This window comes from Canis lupus, chromosome 20 (assembly GCF_011100685.1).
Source record: "Canis lupus familiaris isolate Mischka breed German Shepherd chromosome 20, alternate assembly UU_Cfam_GSD_1.0, whole genome shotgun sequence".
NCBI lineage: Eukaryota > Metazoa > Chordata > Mammalia > Carnivora > Canidae > Canis > Canis lupus.
This window is the reverse complement of record NC_049241.1, coordinates 45,554,903-45,572,052: the sequence shown is the minus strand read 5'-3', so window position 1 is coordinate 45,572,052 and position 17,150 is coordinate 45,554,903. Positions and strand designations below refer to the sequence as shown.

The following is a 17,150-nucleotide window of genomic DNA, read 5'->3' as shown; positions in this document are numbered from 1 at the left end:
CAGAATCAAGAGTGGCCATCCTCTGTGATCCCATTTATGTGAAGTTTAGAACCAGGTAAAACTCACCTATGATGACAGAGGTCGGGGCAGTGGTTGCCTTGAGAGAGGGGAGTGTCAATTGTAGAGTCCAGGGAACTGCCAGGAGCTGGGAATGTCCTAGATCCTGACCAGAGTGCCATCGCCCTCGTCAACCACCACTTTTGACACTTGTGAACTTGACCATGCCTTATGTTAAGCCTCAAGAAAAATGTTAAAAAGAGAAAAGAATTGCCAGGGTAAGAAAACAAAAGTGCCCAGCAGTCCTGAAGGCTGAGTTCCATTTTTCCCCACAAATGGTATCATCTGATCCCTCTAGGGACAGATGACCTTGAAACAGGCATAGAGCTGGGTGGAGACAAAGGCAGGAAGGAAGTAACCTGAGTCTGCTGCCTGGGATTTCAGAAGTGATAACCCAGATGCTTCATCCCTGGGGAAATGCTCCCCACATTTCCCATACAAGCATCATCAACCTGGATGACAGAAAAACCTTAGGACTCCAGAACATTCAGAACATCAGCCCCCACAGTCCTTAGGGAGGACCTTTCCTCCCAAGTCAGACACCCTGGTGGAGACACATCCTCACACATCAGGGCCCTTTAAGACAAACTAGAATTGATAGCAACAGTCATAACTCACAGCCGTAGGCAGGAGGAAGACCATAGACTTCAGTCAGAAGGTCCTGGGTTCAAGTCTTAACCAGTAAATATACATGAAGGAATAAGTAATAAATGAGTGGTAGACTAATGGGCTTTTCATCTCCATTCCACAAGCCTTTATCATGCATTTCCAGGATGCTCAGCCTTGTCTTACAAAAGGCCAGGGCTCAGAGAGGCCTCTAACTGGCCTGGCCTCCAACTCCCAGCCTGGTAGGGGAAATAGAGCCTGATATAGACACTCCCAGTCCTATTATTGCTCAAAGCAATAATGTAAGAAATCACAGGCAGCCAGGACACGGGGGAGGGAGCTAAGAAGGAGGGACTGGGATAGAGGAAGAATGCCAGGGCCAAAAAGGGAGAGGAAGTGGAGTACTGGAACGTTAGACAGCACGTGGCCAGTGACTGTTACACACTGACCAGAGAGGAAGTTGGGCTAAACAACCCCAGATAACGAAAGGCGGACAGGAGGCCAATCCTGTTTCCCAGGCCTTTCCATTTCTGTCTTGATTTGTCTTGTATACCTCCAGGGATGGAGACCTCACTTCCAAGAGAGACAGCTCAGCCCTCCCTGGGCACAGACAACCATCGAAAAGTTTGATGCAACAAAATATTTTTAAGTAGTGGCCACCATAGCTTCAAGGGCTGAATGAGATTGTCTGGGGAGGGAGGGGTACCCATGTGAGACAGGCAGTCAGTGCCTGCCACAGGCTGCTTCTAGAACCAGACTCACTTGGCTTCAACTCTGCTCTACCACTTAAGGGGCTGGTGACTTAATTTCTCCAAGCCTCGGTTTCTTTTCCTCTGAAATGAGCATAATAACATCACCTACCTCATAAATTTATTCAATGAGCTAATGCAGTAAAATGCCTGGCACATAGGTGCAAACGTGTCACCCTGCTCCAGGGCCCAGAGTGCTCTGGAATGTGCCCCAAACACAAAAGTACTTTCCTACCTCTAAGACTTTGCACATGCTCTAACTTCTGCTTCAGATGCTCTGGCCCCACCACTCACACCTGTCAAACTCCTACACATCCCTTAAAACCCTAGCTATAAGATACCTTTCTTTTCTCTGTTAAGCCCTGACCCAGGGAGCTAGGAGCATGTGGGCCTGGTTCCCAGTGGGCCCCTGCGATCATGAGCCCCCGGAGGGCACGTGGCAGGCAGGCAGTTAAAGCTTGTTGAATGAATGAAGGACGCATGGACGAAGGAATGGTCAGTTGGGGCGGGGTGGCCAAAGTGGAGATCCACTTAGGTACCCGCGTCCCCAGCAGCCAAGACCTGAAGGGGGGCGGCCGGGGGCAGGCGAGGGGCGAGGGGGCTTCCGGGCGGGGTCTCCAGTTCTTCCGGTTCGGCCCCTTTAAGGGGCGGGGCCAGCGGGTGGGCGCTCGGAGCGTCAGTGCGGCGCGAAGATGGCGGCGGCGGCGGCGGCGGGTCCCGGGGCTGCCCTGGCGCCGAGCTCGCTGCTGCTCGTGGTGGGCGGCGAGTGCGGGTGCTCGGGGCTGCTTGCCTACGTGCTGGAGGAGCTCGAGCGAGGTCGGGCCGGCCTGGGGGCGCGGGGCGCGGGAGGCGGGCGCGGCCGTGCGTCTGGGCCCGAGGGCTGGGGGGTGGGGCGGCCGAGCTGGGGGCGGGGAGGAGGGGGGCGGCGGGATCCAGAGGCCGGGAGGCTCGAGCCTCCTCACCGTGTTAGGCGCAGGGCGCGGGCTGAGGCCTTGGGTGCCCACGGAGGGGGCGGCGCCCGGGCCTGTTGGGCTGCCCCGCCCCGACTCGGGTGCAGCCCAGGGATGGGACTCGCGCCCGGCTCTAGGACCCGCGTGATTGGGCAGCGCGGACCATAGCTCCGCTTCCCGCCCAGCGAGCCGGCCGAGGGGAGGGGGGGTCTTCTCGAATCCCCTGGTCTTAGCAGCCTAGACGTCGTGGAGGGAGCAGGGGTGGAGAGGCCGGGCCCGCAGCCGCGGGGCCCATATTCCGTTGCTCCACAGGGAGCTTGCTAATTGGGGTGTGGGCGGGCGCGGCCTGCCCGGGGGATTTGGCATCTGGGGAGGTGAGTCATGGGTGCACCTGCAAGGTTCACCTGCAGCCACTTGGCACGGTGGAACCGGCGGGCTCGGGCGTGGTGCACCCCACACCGTGTTTGGAGGCCATTCATCCCCCCCGAATCAGATGGGCAGGGCCTGCGGTCTGGCGCCTGTAAAATGGGAAGGCAGCGCGCACTTCTGTTCTGGTGCTCGGGAATGTCGTCAGTCTGCGCCCGAGTCCTCCTCCTTCCCTCCCCACTGGCCCATGCGCAGGGATAGTGTGGAGACCACAGGCAGGTTCAGCTCTGCTCTCACAGGGCCAACAGTCTGGTAGGGAGATAGACCCAAAATGGGTGAGGAGGTGGAACAGGTTTTAAGCTCACAAGCTGTCAGCAGTGCTCAGAAGGATGCAAGGGGCTGAGGACCTGAAGGGTAGTCAGATGGAAGGGCCTCCTGAGAGCAGGAGCAGCTGGTGCAAAAGCCAAGAGGTAGGAGCCTGTCTGGCAGGATGGAGGAGCTGTGAGACCAGTGGTGGGGGTCGGGGAGATGATGGAGGGGAGGAGATGACTGTTTAATAGGAGGTGGGAGCTTTGGTACTGATGTGACTCTTCTCTGAAATGCTGAGTTACGCTTTGGGTTCCTTGATGCGGGTGCAGGGGCACTTTGGGTAGTTGTGAAACTCCAGGCTGTTGCATAGTGGAGGCAGGTTGAGGGGAGGGGCTGGGATTGCTCCCACCTGCCAGATGCTAGGTACTGAGATTTCCGGGGAGCTGGGGAGCCCAGCTGATTCCCTCTCTCACTTCTCCTGCTCTCCCTTTCCCCCCATAACAGGCATCCGGTCCTGGGACATTGACCCTAGCATTTGCAGCCTTGACGAGCAGCTCAAGGTTTTTGTGTCCCGGCACTCTGCCACCTTCTCCAGCATCGTGAAAGGTGAGACTGGGGACCCCGCATGCCTCAGCTGCTCCCCTTCCATATGCTTCACCAGGCATATGTTCTCCAAGTGTGAGCTCTGTGACAGGCATTGGGGGGAGGAGGGGTAAGGTACACTTGTAAAGAACAGCAATAATACAGCTCAGCTCTACAGAGTGCAGAGCAGGGGTGGGCCCTGACCCAGTGCTAACTCCCTTGGACATCAGTTATACACAAGACAGGAACTCCTGTTTTTGTCCCCATTTTGCAGATGAGGCAGCTGAGTGGGAGGGGCCGGGGGATCTCCAAAAGTGGGTTCTTTGGATGAAAGGCATCTGGGGTTGGTGTGTCAAGTGGAGGGAGGGGCCTAGGTGAGGTGAGAAGATATTTGGAAAGTGAGGGGCTGCTTGAGGGGCCCTGGAGGGTGGAGTGTGGGCCCCGTGTGGCAGGGACTGGGTCTGGCTTGTGTCTGTGACCCCTGTACAGGACTGGGTGCACAGTAGGTGCTCAGTAGATGGGGAGCTGGGAAAGGAGCAAGATCGAGAAAGGGGTCGGGATGCCTGGACCACCTCTGCACCGTGCAGGGTGACCTACTGCACAGAGCAGCAGCTGGGCGGGTTCCAGGTGTGTCCTGCAGTCCCTCTTGCCTCAGCCAGCCCGTTGAGTCAGCTCCAGGCTGCTGCAGGAGAGGAAGGAAGTGTCCTTCGCGCCTCATTGTCCTAACCATTCCTGGTGGCTTCCTGACCCCTCATGAGATGGGGGGGCTGGAAATCCTATCTGCTCTGTGTGACCATGGCAGCCATTTCCTCTCTCTATGCCTTGGTTTCCCCACCGGAATGGGGCAATATCCGTACATGATAATAAGCATGTGATAAATTGATAAAAAGTAGACCAGTGCCAAAAGGTCCTTACCTCTCCAGCCTCAGTCCTGGTGCTCCATTTTTGAAACATTGGGCTCTGGGGGCAGACCAGGTTCAGATTCCAGAATCATCCCTACTCCCCTCTTCATGGCCCCCTTGCCCCCATGCTCCCCTATTCTAACCTCACCTGCCACTTTGTGATCCTCAGACACTTGGAGCCCAGGCCTGCTTCAGAGCCTTTGCCCATGTTCTCCCCTCTTCCTGGTATCCCTCATTGGCCCTCCCTGGGCTCAGGCTTCTTGCCTATAAAATGGGGGTGACAGTGGCATCCCCCATAGGGCTGACTGCTGTGAATTGGGGCCTGCAAGCAGTAGAGTCTATGTTGTCATTGCTGTTTCCAGTTTGAGGCCTGCCAAGGCAGATTTCCTGTTCTTGCCTCATCCTGACCTATAGCTCTACCGTGTGCTGTTGACCCTCAGATGACCCTGAGAAGCAGAGTTCTGGAGGGGTTTATGGCTGCCTGGAGTCACACAGGGAGTCAGGGTTCAACACCGGGACAGCCTGGCCCGGTACACATGGCCCAGCCCCAGACTTACTGTGCCCAATTTCCTCGCAGGCCAGCGGAGTTTACACCACCGTGGAGACACCCTGGAGACCCTGGTCCTCCTAAATCCATCAGACAAGTCCCTATGTGATGAGGTATGGAATAGTTGTCTCCTGTAGGGAGTAGGCTGCCAGGACCAGAGCCATCCCAAGTCCTGACTTCCTGCCTCCCTGACTTTGTGCTGTTGGAAATCCTCTTGACACCCCATTGCATCACCCCCCTCCAGGAAGCCTCCCCAGGTGGACCCAGCTGCAGCTTATTCCCTCCTCAGGGGTGATGGTGGGAGCAGGTGAAGTCAGGAAAGATTAGAGTTTGGGAGGAAGGAACAGAGTGGGGAATGTCTGGAGGCTGGAAGTCAGGATTTGACTTTTGCATCTTGTGCCTCCCTCGTGGCTGGGCCCCAGGAATTATGTGGATTGACTTCTTAATACTTGTAGCTTGTGGACACTATGCCTTTCTTCCAGTTATCCGTGGGAAAGATGGACAAGCTAGAGCCCCAGGACACCCCTCTAGAGAACCTGGTTCGGGTTGATCCCTTTGATCAGAAATGGTCCTTGAGGAGTTCTGAAGGAGATAGAGCTAGACACAGATACTCTCTTCCCCGTGGCATTGAGGCTGGGCCAGAGAGAGAAGTGGGCTAGAGGGAGTCCAGAAAGGGTATGGTGGGCTTCTAAGAAGAGGAGGCACTGGAGCATGGCTTTGTAGGATGAGCCGCAGGGTTGGGGGGTGAGGGGAGCAGGGCTCAGCAGGAGGCCCAGAGGGTATGCTTCTGGCTTCTAGTTGAGTGCTGGGCTGGGGTGGTTATATGTAAATTTGGGGCTGGGGTCCATTCCAGCATGGGTGTGTGTACAGGCTTTGTCATCACATAGAGTAGGGGCTTTAACAGTCTCCGTCCTCAGCTCCGGAATCTTCTGCTTGACCCTGCCCCTCACAAGCTGCTGGTGCTGGCTGGGCCCTGCTTGGAAGAGACAGGGGAGCTGCTGCTCCAGACGGGGGGCTTCTCGCCCCGCCACTTCCTCCAGGTCCTAGGGGACAAAGAGGTAAGCCACCTTCTCATCTTGCTTCCCCTGGCTCTGAATCCTGACTCCTACCCATTGGGCTGTGTGGCCCTAGGGATATATCTCCCCTGCATCACATCTCTTCTTCTGTGGAATGGTAGCAGTGATACATGTCCCTTCTGTTTGGGGGGCTCAGTTTCCTCACCCACCACAGTGTATGGTTTGAAGCTACGCCTGTAGATCAGTAGACCTCCCAGAGACCTTCAGTGGCACCCCAGGCTCTAGGCTCAGTTGGGTAGGGTCCTTTCTAGAGTCTTTAGTCTGGGTGGAGCAGATGAGGAAAAATAATTGGTAAACCATCTTTTCCCATTATAGAGAATGACAAAATGATGGTGAGATAGGAACAGCATACAGAGGTAGGGGACATGGAAGGTCTCCCTGGAGGGAGCTGTGCTGTAGGAGGAGAACAGGAAGTGCAAGGCCCTGAGGTAGGGAGAGTAAGAGAAAGGGTGGGGAGGGAAGTAGATGGTGAGGCAGGCCCATGTGTCTCTGTGGACCTGGGGGAGGGCTGGGTTTTGTCCTAAGGGTGACAAGGGTTGGGCAAGGGATTCTCCGCCCCAGGAGGCAGCAGGATGGGGGTGTCCTGGCCTAGTTTTCCTAAGGGGCTGGGTATTGCCTGGTTCCAGGGGCTAATAATCATTACCTCCTGCAGATCCGGGATCTCCTGGCATCCTCGCCCCCACCTGCAGACCTGCCCAAGCTGACTATCACCTGCCCGACCTTTGGTGACTGGGCCCAGCTGGCACCTGAAGTGCCTGGCCTCCAGAGTGCACTCCAGCTGCAATGGAACCCCCCCATGCAGCTGCCGGCGTCTGAGGGCCTACGCGAGTTCCTGGAGTATGTGGCAGAGTCCCTGGAGCCACCATCTCCCTTTGAGCTGCTTGAGCCGCCGGCATCTGTGGGCTTCCTCAGGCTCGCCCGGCCCTGCTGCTACATCTTCCCTGGCGGCCTCGGCGATGCAGCCTTCTTCGCTGTCAATGGCTTCACAGTGCTGGTCAATGGTGGCTCCAACCCCAAGTCGAGCTTTTGGAAGCTGGTGCGGCACCTGGACCGGGTGGATGCTGTGCTGGTGACCCATGCAGGCGCCGACAGCCTCCCAGGCCTCAACAGTCTGCTGCGGCGCAAGCTGGCAGAGCGTGAGGAGGCAGCGGCTGGTGGGGGCTCCGGGGATGACCGGCTGCGCAGGCTTATCTCCCCCAACCTGGGGGTCGTGTTCCTCAATGCCCGCGTGGCCACCTCCCGTCTGGTGAGCGGTGAGGACGAGGCAGAGCTGGCCCTGAGCCTCCTGGCCCGGCTGGGCATTACACCCCTGACTCTGAACCGCGGGCCGCTCCCAGCTGAGCCCACTGTGCTCTTTCAGAAGATGGGCGTGGGCCGGCTCGACATGTATGTACTGCACCCACCTGCTGCTGGAGCTGAGCACACACTGGCCTCCGTGTGCGCCCTGCTAGTGTGGCACCCCGCAGGCCCCACTGAGAAGGTGGTGCGCGTGCTGTTCCCTGGCTGCACACCACCTGCCCGCCTCCTGGATGGCCTGGTCCGCCTGCAGCACTTGGGATTCTTGCGGGAGCCCGTGGTGACTCCCCAGGACTTGGCGGGGCCTCGAAGAGCTGAGAGCAAGGAAAGCGTGGGCTCCCGGGACAGCTTAAGAAGAGAAGGCCGGATAACAGCACTCACCAGGTCTTCCCAGGAGCGCCCTGGAGTGGCCCGGAAGGACCCGCCTCGAGTTGAGGGCCCCCGCAGGGCTGAGAAAGAAGCCAAGGTCCCCCGGGAGGTGAAGAAGGACCCCAAGCTAAGCGCCCCTCGGACCCAGCCCCGGGAGGTACGCCGGGCAGTCTCCGCTTCTGTTAATGTGAAGAAGGCGGGTGCCCAGGCGGCCCCCAGACCCCGCAAAGCACCCAATGTCCCCCGCCCAGGTGCCCCACCAATGGAGAATGGGCCCCACAGCCCCCCCAGCTTCCGGTGTGGGGAGGCCAGCCCCCCAGCAGAGGTCTATAGTTCCCCAGCTCCCCAGCTGGTGGCCACACCCAGCCAGGAGAGCAGCCTGGAGCTGGGGCTGAGCCCAGCCGGGGAGGAGAAGACCCTGGAGCTGCTTTTGGATGCTGGCACACCCCGGCCTCACACACCCTCACCTACTGGAGCCCAGCAGGGCCCAACTGAAGGCAGTGGGCGACTGTCACTGAGCCCGCTGCGCGGCGGGGAGGCTGGGCCAGATGCCTCACCCACAGTGACCACACCCTCGCTGCCAGCTGAGGTAGGCTCCCCACACTCCACAGAGGTAGACGAGTCCCTGTCCGTGTCCTTCGAGCAGGTGCTTCCGCCACCACCTGCCACTGCGAGCGAGGCTGGGCTGAGCCTCCCACTCCGTGGCCCCCGGGTACGGCGATCAGCCTCCCCACATGATGTGGACCTGTGCCTGGTGTCACCTTGCGAGTTTGAGCACCGAAAGGCTGTGCCCATGGTGCCAGCACCCGCATCCCCCGGCAGCTCAGATAGCAGTGCTCGGTCCCAGGAGCGGGCAGGCGCTCCAGGGGCCGAGGAGACGCCACCCACATCTGTCAGTGAGTCCCTGCCCACCCTGTCTGACTCAGACCCCCTGCCTGCCGCCTCTGGCACCGCGGACTCAGATGAGGACATGGAGGGCTTTGGGGTCCCTCGCCGTGACCCGCTGCCCGAGCCTCTCAAGTTCCCCCCACCGCTGCCCACCCCACCCAGCATATGCATGGTGGACCCTGAGATGCTGCCCCCTGAGCAGGCACGGCTGACAGAGGGCCTCAGCCGCACCCGGAAGTCCCTGGCTCGCCCCAACCCCAGCACTGCTGCTCCCAAAGCCACTGCAGCGAGCACTGCCAAAACCAAGGGACTGGCTGGTGGAGACAGGGCCAGTCGGCCGCTCAGCACCCGGAGTGAGCCCAGTGACAAGGGAGGTCGGACACCTCTGTCCAGAAAGTCCTCAGTCCCCAAGACGACCACTCGGGGCCCACCTGGTGAGTACCCAAGAGCTGGCATCCTACAGTGTTACTGGCTCAAGTCTTTGTTCCATACTTGCTGTGTGGTCTCAGCCACACCTGCCATCCTCTCTGGGCCTCTGTTTCTCACATAAAATGGAAATTCTGCCTCACTGTTTAGGCACTTGTAATTCCTAGGCACTCAAGCATTGCTGTCAGTGGAAACATAAAGTGGGCATATCTGTCGTCATGAACTTGAGCCCTAGTAAGAAGAAATAGGTGAAATTAATTTTAATAGTATATTTAACCATTTTGTGTGGAGGTTCCCAATCCCACCACCACCAGGTTCGATGATTGGCTGGGAGGACTTGGTTGACAGTTCTCCTGATGGCTGAATTGTATTATTAGAGCAAAAGGATACAGAATAGAATCATTGAGGGCAAGGGGCACAGGCGGAGGTGGGGCCCCCTGGGGGGGGGGGGCGGGAGGGGGAAGCCAGGCACAGGCTTCTAGAGCTATCTCCCAGCATAGTCACACCATGTGCTTCAATGCCGAAGCAGGGAGCCAAGATGACCCATGTGAAGTGGTGCCTACCAGGGAGGTTTGTAAAAGACACAGTGCCCAGGGTTTCTGGGGGGTGCTGATTACATTGGCACCCTCTGCCTGACACGCACCCAAATTCCAGACTCCTCAGAAAAGGGGGAGCAGGGGTTCAGCAGGAGCCGCAGTGCTGCAGGACAGGTGAGCACACAGGCCACCCTTGTCACTCAGTGGGGACCTCTCTGAGATTTAAATTCCCGAGACTGCAGCCAAGGGCCACTCTGGAAGCAGACCTTTCTAAGGCTAGCAGTCTCAGGTATGCCAGGCTAACTTTTCTCCTGGTTTTCCTTAGTTGTGATGAAATGTATGCAACATGGCGCCAGTTGCATTAAGTACATTCACATTGTTGTGCAGCCATCCGTGCCCTTGCTCTCTAGGACTCTTTCTGTCTTGCAAAACTGAAATTCTGTCCCCCTTAAATACTAACTCCCCATTCCTTCTCTCCTCCTCCCCAGCACCCACCATTCTACTTGGCTGTTTCTATGACTTAGGTACTCTAGGCATCTCCTGTGAGTAGAATCGTACTCTATTATCTTATTTCATACTCGGTCTTATTTCACTCTAGTAGAATGTTTCTGTGGTTTATCCATCCTGTAGCCTGCGTCATAACCCGCCCCTCCTCCGCCTTTTTTTTTTTTTTTTTTAAGGACATTCCTTCCTTGGGTGCCTGGTGGCTTAGTTGGTTAAGCGTCTGACTCTTGATTTCAGCTCAGGTTATGATCTCAGGTCATGATCTCAGGGTTGTGAGATCAAGCCTCACATCAGGCTCAGTGCTCAGTGAGGAGTCAGCTTGAGATTCTCTCTCTCCCTCTGCCCCTCCCTCTGCTCATGCTTCTCTCTCTCAAATAAATAAAATATTTTTTAGTGATGCTTGGGTGGCTCAGAGGTTGAGCATCTGTCTTTGGCTCAGGTCGTGATCCCAGGTTTGGGGATCAAGTCCCACATTGGGTTCCCCATAGGGAGCCTGCTTCTCCCTCTGCCTGTGTTTCTGCCTCTCACTCTGTATCTTTCATGAATAAATGAATAATATCTTTAAAATATACATATATATATATATTTTTTTTTTTTTTTTTTTTAAATATCTGGGGCGCCTGGGTAGCTCAGTTCAGTGTCTGCCTTCTGCTTGGGTCATGGTCCTGGGATCAAGCCCCATGCCAGACTCCCCCTGCTGCTTCTCCCTCTCCCTCTGCCTCTCTCCTCTGCTTGTGCACACGTGTGCTCTGTTTCTCTCTTCCTTAAATAAAGTCTTAAAAAAAAAATTTCCTTCCTTTTTAAGGTTGAGTAACATTCCATTGTGTGGCTGACCATATTTTGTTTATCCATTCACCCGTTAATGGACACTTGAGTTGTTTCTACCTTTTGGTTGCTGTTGGTTGAATCATACTGCTTTGAACATGGTTGGACAAATACCTCTTGGAGACCATGCTTTCAAGTCTTTTGGGTATATTCCCAGAAGTAGGAGTGCTGGATCACATGGAAATTCTATTTTTGATTTTTCGAGGAACCACCATACTGTTTTCCACAGCGGCTGCACCATTTTACATTCCCACGAACAACGCAGAAAGATTTTAGTTTCTCCACATCCTTGCCAACACTATTTTCTGAATTTTGATAGTAGCCATGTGATGGGTGTTATGAAGCTTTTGCTTTGTTCTAAGAGCTTTATGGTTTTGGCTCTTACATTTTATTCCTTGATTAACTAATTTTTTTTTTTTTTTTTAAGATTTTATTTATTCATGAGAGACACAGAGAGAGAGGCAGAGACATAGGCAGAGGGAGAAGCAGACTCCTCGCAGGGAGCCTGATGTGGGTCTGGAGCCGGATGTGCGACTCCCATCCCGGGACTGGGATCACGCCCTAAGCAGAAGGCAGACGCTCAACTGCTAAGCCACCCAGGCGTCCCAATGAATTAATTTGTTTAAAAAAGATTTTATTAAAAAAAAAATAAAATAAAAAAATAAAAAAAAATAAAAAAGATTTTATTAATTTATTCATGAAAGACACTGAGAGGCAGAGACGTAGGCAAAGGGAGAAGTCTGGACTCCAGGATCACAACTTGAGCTAAAGGCGGATGCTCAGCTGCTGAGTGACCCAGGTGCCCAAGCCTAGAAGAGTTTTAATTACTGATTCAATCTCCTTACTAATAATAGATCTGTTGAGCTTTTCTGTTTCTTTGTGATTCGGCCTTAGTAGGTTTTGTGTTTCTAGGAATTTGCATATTTCTTCCAGGTCATCCAGTTTGTTGGTTGTGCAGCTATTCATGCTACTCTCTTACTTACTGCCTTTACGTCTGTAGAGTCAGTAGGAGTGTCCCCACTCTTCTGATCTTCGGAAGTTGAGTCTTCTTTCTTCTTAGTCTAGTAAAGGGCTGTCAATTTTGTTAATCTCTTTGAAGAACCAACTTGCGGTTTTGTTGATTATCTTTTATGTTTTTCTAGTCTCAATTTTAAAAATTTCTGCTTTTATCTTTACTATTTGATTTTTTTCTGCTACCTTTGGATTTCTCTTTGTTCTTTTTCTAATTCTTGGGTTGCAAGGTTGTCATGTTGAGATTTTTTTTTTAAGATTTTATTTATTTATTCATGAGAGACACAGAGAGAGGCAGAGACACAGGCAGAGGGAGAAGCAGGCTCCATGCAGGAAGCCTGACGTGGGACTCGATCCTGGGACTCCAGGATCACGCCCTGAGCTGAAGGCAGACGCTCAATCGCTGAGCCACCCAGGTGTCCCGAGATGTTTTTTAATATAAACGTTTATAGGTATAAACTTCCCCTTTGTCTCTGTTTTCTCTCAGAGATTGTCTTTCAGCAGTCAAGTCACAGTGGGTCTCTCTGAGGTCATCCCACTTGGAACCTGTTGAGCTTTTTGGACATTCATACGCACGCCTTGCATCAATTACAGCAAGTTAGGGCCATTATTTCTTCAAATAATCATTCTGCCCTTTTCTCTCCTGGGACTCCGACCTGTGTATTGGCCCTTTTGATGGTGTCCAACGAGTCCCTTAACCACTGTTCACTTTCTTCGGTCTTACTCTCTGTGTTCCTCAGACTTGATCAGTGCCATTGTCCTGTCATTAAAAATCGCTGTTTAAATCATGAATCAAATTCCTCTCGTGAATATTTCATTTCAGTTGTACTTCTCAGTTGCAGAATTTCTTTTGGATTTACTTTTTACATTTTCTATATCCTTAATGTTTCTGTTTTGTTCATGCAGCATTCTCTTGCAGTCTTCCTTTCTTTCTGTGAGCATCTTTAAGACCATCGTTTTAGGGGATCCCTGGGTGGCTCAGCTGTTTAGTGCCTGCCTTAGGCCCAGGGCGTGATCCTGGAGTCCCGGGATCGAGTCCCACATCGGGCTCCCTGCATGGAGCCTGCTTCTCCCTCTGCCTGTGTCCCTGCCTCTCTCTCTCTTTCTCTCTCTATGTCTCTCATAAATAAATAATAAAATAAAATCTTTAAAAAAAAAATCGTTTTAAAGTTTTTATCCAATGAGCCAGCCATTTGGCCTTTCTCAGGAGTGGTTTCTGGGGTTTTTTCCCCTTTTTTTCCTTTGACTAGGTTTTGCCTTTCCTGTTTCTTTGTATGCCTTGTGATTTTTGCTGTTGTTGAAAACTGGACATTCAAATTTAATAATGTATTAACTCTGGAGATCCAAATCTCCCCCTCTCCCAGAGGAAGGTTTGTGTGGCTTCTCTGGTTAATTGATGTGTGCTGCCTCTGTGCTGAGGGTCAGTCTGAGGTGGAAACCAAGGGTCTTCTCAAGTCTTCTCTGAGTCTGCACCTTTCTCCACGTGCATGGTGACCACCCTAAATCTCTTTTTAAATGTTTTAATTCCAGTATTGTATTAGTTTTGGTGTTAAATTAGTTTCAGATGTACAATACAGTGATTTAATGCAGTGGGTTTTGAATGGCATAGTCCTTACGTGTTTGGCTCCCGAAGGGGGAAAACAAAAAATGAAGGGAGGTGGGAGGGAGGAAAAATGTTCCCAGTCCTCTCAGTCTCACATAAGAGGAGGAGGGGCTGCCCGTATGACTATTGTCTGGGTCAGGAGACAGATTCCTTGCTTCCTGCCGCATCAGCATCCCTGAATCCTGCTGAGTTCAGTCTGCCCTGCGTGCTACTGTATCAGAATATTCCAACGTGTCCATGTCCTCCATATGAAAAATTACTATCTAGTTCCTCTTCTTGTTGCCACACTAAGTCTTGGGTGCCTGGCATGTGCTTTGCACGCCCAGCTCATCTTGGCTAGTACCTGCCCCATTCTAGTGCTTGGTGACCCCTGCTGGAGGGCGGGGGGTGGGGGGTGGGCAGCGATGAAGGTTGGCAGTGATAGTAACATGAGCTTGTGTCCCTGAGTGCTTCTCACCTATTCCAGGTGCGTGGGTGGCCCTGCCCTACAGAAGCTGACCATGTCTCTGGCTTCTCTCGCCCTGTCAGTTCCTAGCGTCAGTGTCCATCTGAGCTGCCACCTCTTATCCTTCTTGGGCTCATTCCAAGACAGGCACCTAGTGGGCCCCTGTGAGCTTAAGCAGGTCGGGGGTCCCCAGCACAGCAGCAGATGGCAACCCCAGCCTGTGGGCAAGGCTAGCAGCTGGAGGCTGAGTCCTCCAAGGCCCTGTCTGCCGGGGCACTTGGCCACTTGGGGTCTCCTCCTCCTACTGGATCCGATAGAATGACCCTCCATGCTAATGTCAGCAAACTGTGTCTTCAGAAGGCCGGAAGCTTTACGGGCCAGATGGTCTCTGCCCCAACGACTCAGCTCTGCCCTTTGGCATAACCGCAGCTTAGTATATAACCAAATGGGCAACCTGGTAAAACTACATTTCCAAAAGCAGGCAGTGCTGTCATTTGGCTGTCCTTGCTCTACCCCTGCCCTCCTGCGCTGAGGCTTCTACCCATGTTCCCCTAGTCTTCTCTTCGTTGTTCTACCTCTCTGCCTCCTGTCTCCCCTGTGCCTTCCATAGCTATGGTGGCTTTCTCTTCCTGAGTCTTAAGGTCCTCACCACCGCTGCACCTAGCTATGGGTGAGGGAGGTCACTGGCCCCAAGCTGAGGGATTCATGCATTCTGCAAGTGCCCTGACAGCCTCTGGATGCATACCCTGAGCTTGGCAATGTTATGATTCTAAGATGCCAAGCATCTGGCCGGGTTCCTATGCCCAAGATCCAGGTATGTCCTCAATCAGTTGATTCTGAGACACACCTGGGACTGGTGGCCTCATCCTCTTTGCACAGGCTCTGGATTCAGAGCCATAGATGAGGCTTTGCGAGAGCCGTGCCACATCCTGGGTCTCCCTCTTGCAATTCTGCCCCTCCCACACCCACTCTATCTCCCCATTGCCCTTGAGGACGGGTATTTTTGTCTCTCTCGGTTAGTGCCATGTCCCCAATGTCTGATGCCCAGGAGGGCTTGATAAATGTTCCTTGAATAGTTGAACAGATGGGCGCTGCAGAAGCAGCACATTGTTCTAGGTACTGGCTGCTTTGGGAGCTTAAGCTTGAAAACCTCCTCTTCCAGGAAGCCCTCCCTGATTGTCCCTTCATACCTTCCCTTACCTCTGGCCCTGGGTATGTCTGTGACCAGAGACTAGCCAGGGAGGGTCCAGGCACTGAGGGTATGACCATGGGTATTTGCAGAGTTCATTGAGTAACTTCCCATGCCAAGGAGAGCTAATCAACTATAAGATAGATCAGGCCTTCTCCTGGGGAGGGGGAGCTACTTGGGGGAGGTGTAGGGAGAGCTGGGAGCCTCTCCCTGGGCTCTGGTTCTCAGCCTCTTCCTGGTCCCAGGAGCTCAGGACTGACCCCGTCCTTCTTGCCCACAGGGTCAGCTGGCAGCCGGCCAGGTGGGTCAGCAGCCCCTCCAGGGTCCCCCGTCTACCTTGACCTGGCCTATCTGCCCAGCGGGAGCAGTGCCCGGCTAGTGGACGAGGAATTCTTCCGGCGGGTGCGTGCACTCTGCTATGTCATCAGTGGCCAGGACCAGCGCAAGGAAGAGGGTATGCGGGCCGTCCTGGATGCACTACTTGCGGGCAAGCAGCAGTGGGACCGTGACCTCCAGGTACGTGACCACCCCAGGGTCTCAGACAGTCTTAGCACGAGGCCTCCTGATCTTCCTGTCGAACTTAGTCTTAGGAGGTCTGTGTGACCTTCACCCACCCACAGAGGGAGTGGGGCCCAGGGAGACAAAGCTGTGTCCCCAAGGCCACAGAAATGAGGGTGAGAGTCAAAGTCCCACCAGGACTCTTCCTGTTGCTTCCACTTTGTCTGCAGCAGCCTGGGTGCAGGGCAGGGCTGGTGTGATCCCCTCCCCTGACCCTCCGGGCCCTCAATCATCCCAGTTGTGAGAATTAGCCAGAAGGAATAGGTGATGTCTGTGCAGTTGACAAAGTTGAAAATTGACTGTGGGCTGGCTTTGTCTCCAGAGGAAGCCTTGAAGCAGATCTTTGGAGGATAAGGCAAGTTTGGGAAGAAGCAGGAGCTTCCGAGCACCTGGCCACCCATGCAGGGTGTGAGTGAGCCCACTCCCAGCCTTACGGGGAACCCACATGGCCCCTGCTCCTCCTGCAGCTTGTAGAGAGCTGGGAGGGAGAGTTTGAGGCACGGGGTGGCAGTAGAAAAAGCCTGCTATGGGCAAGGGAGGAGCCAGAGGGAGCCTAGTCTCCTGTGTTGTGAGAGGGTCCCTGGGGTGCCGTGGGGAAGAGAAGGGACTTTGGGGATGGACTGGCCACCAGCTACAATCGTCCTGGCGACAGAGAAAGGAAGCAGAGCAAATGGGTTCAGAGAAGGGCCTTGGGTGCCAGGAGTGGAGCAGGGGCTGGGCCAGGAGGGGAGGGTGCACCCCCTCACTGTCAGTCCATCTGTCTCACCCGCAGGTGACCCTGATCCCCACCTTCGATTCAGTGGCAATGCACGAGTGGTACGAGGAGACTCATGCTCGGCACCAGGCGCTGGGCATCACCGTGCTGGGCAGCAATAGCACCGTGTCCATGCAGGACGAGGCCTTCCCCGCCTGCAAGGTGGAGTTCTAGCTCCGTTCCCGACACCCACCCCCTCAGCCCAGAATCTGCCACTGTCCCGAGATTCCCCTGCATCAGAAATAAACCAGGTACTCCACTCAGCTGTGGCCTTGGTTCCTTCTGCTGACAAGAGACTTGGCAGCATCTGGGACAGTCATCACCACTGCCCAGGCCCCCAGGTTGGGGGATCCCCAGGAGCCAGGGGATGCCCAGGTCAGGCACACTCTGACCTCCACCTCGCAGATGGGAAAACCCCGGCCCAGGGGAGGGTGGCCTCTCTGGAAATGCTGCTGACTGTGGCCTCCAGCCTGACCTGGTGGTGACCGTGAGAGGCTGATTTTACCAGTGGGGAAGCTTGTTCCCCTGGGCAGCTGCTGGACCCCCACCTCACACACACATGCATCAGTGACCAAGGTGAGATTTGAACCCCAGGGGCCCCA

General features: G+C 54.6%; 1 protein-coding gene across 2 annotated transcripts; it reads left to right on the top strand.

Moving 5' to 3' along the window:
- The first annotated feature begins 2,087 nt into the window (after nucleotides 1–2,087).
- On the top strand, nucleotides 2,088–16,811 carry MAP1S (microtubule associated protein 1S). 2 transcript variants are annotated; one of them, XR_005375019.1, is made up of 8 exons: nucleotides 2,088–2,228; nucleotides 3,542–3,643; nucleotides 5,099–5,181; nucleotides 5,986–6,126; nucleotides 6,797–9,131; nucleotides 15,517–15,752; nucleotides 16,117–16,202; nucleotides 16,567–16,707. XR_005375019.1 is itself a non-coding variant. In XM_038566889.1 (7 exons), exons 1-7 carry the CDS (start codon nucleotides 2,105–2,107, stop codon nucleotides 16,720–16,722), a joined length of 3,177 nt encoding a protein of 1,058 aa, XP_038422817.1. In that variant the 5' UTR covers nucleotides 2,088–2,104; the 3' UTR covers nucleotides 16,723–16,811. The 2 variants fall into 2 exon arrangements, 1 of the variants encoding a protein (XP_038422817.1); XM_038566889.1 differs by lacking the exon at nucleotides 16,117–16,202 and having other exon boundaries at nucleotides 16,567–16,811.
- The last annotated feature ends 339 nt before the right edge of the window (nucleotides 16,812–17,150 follow it).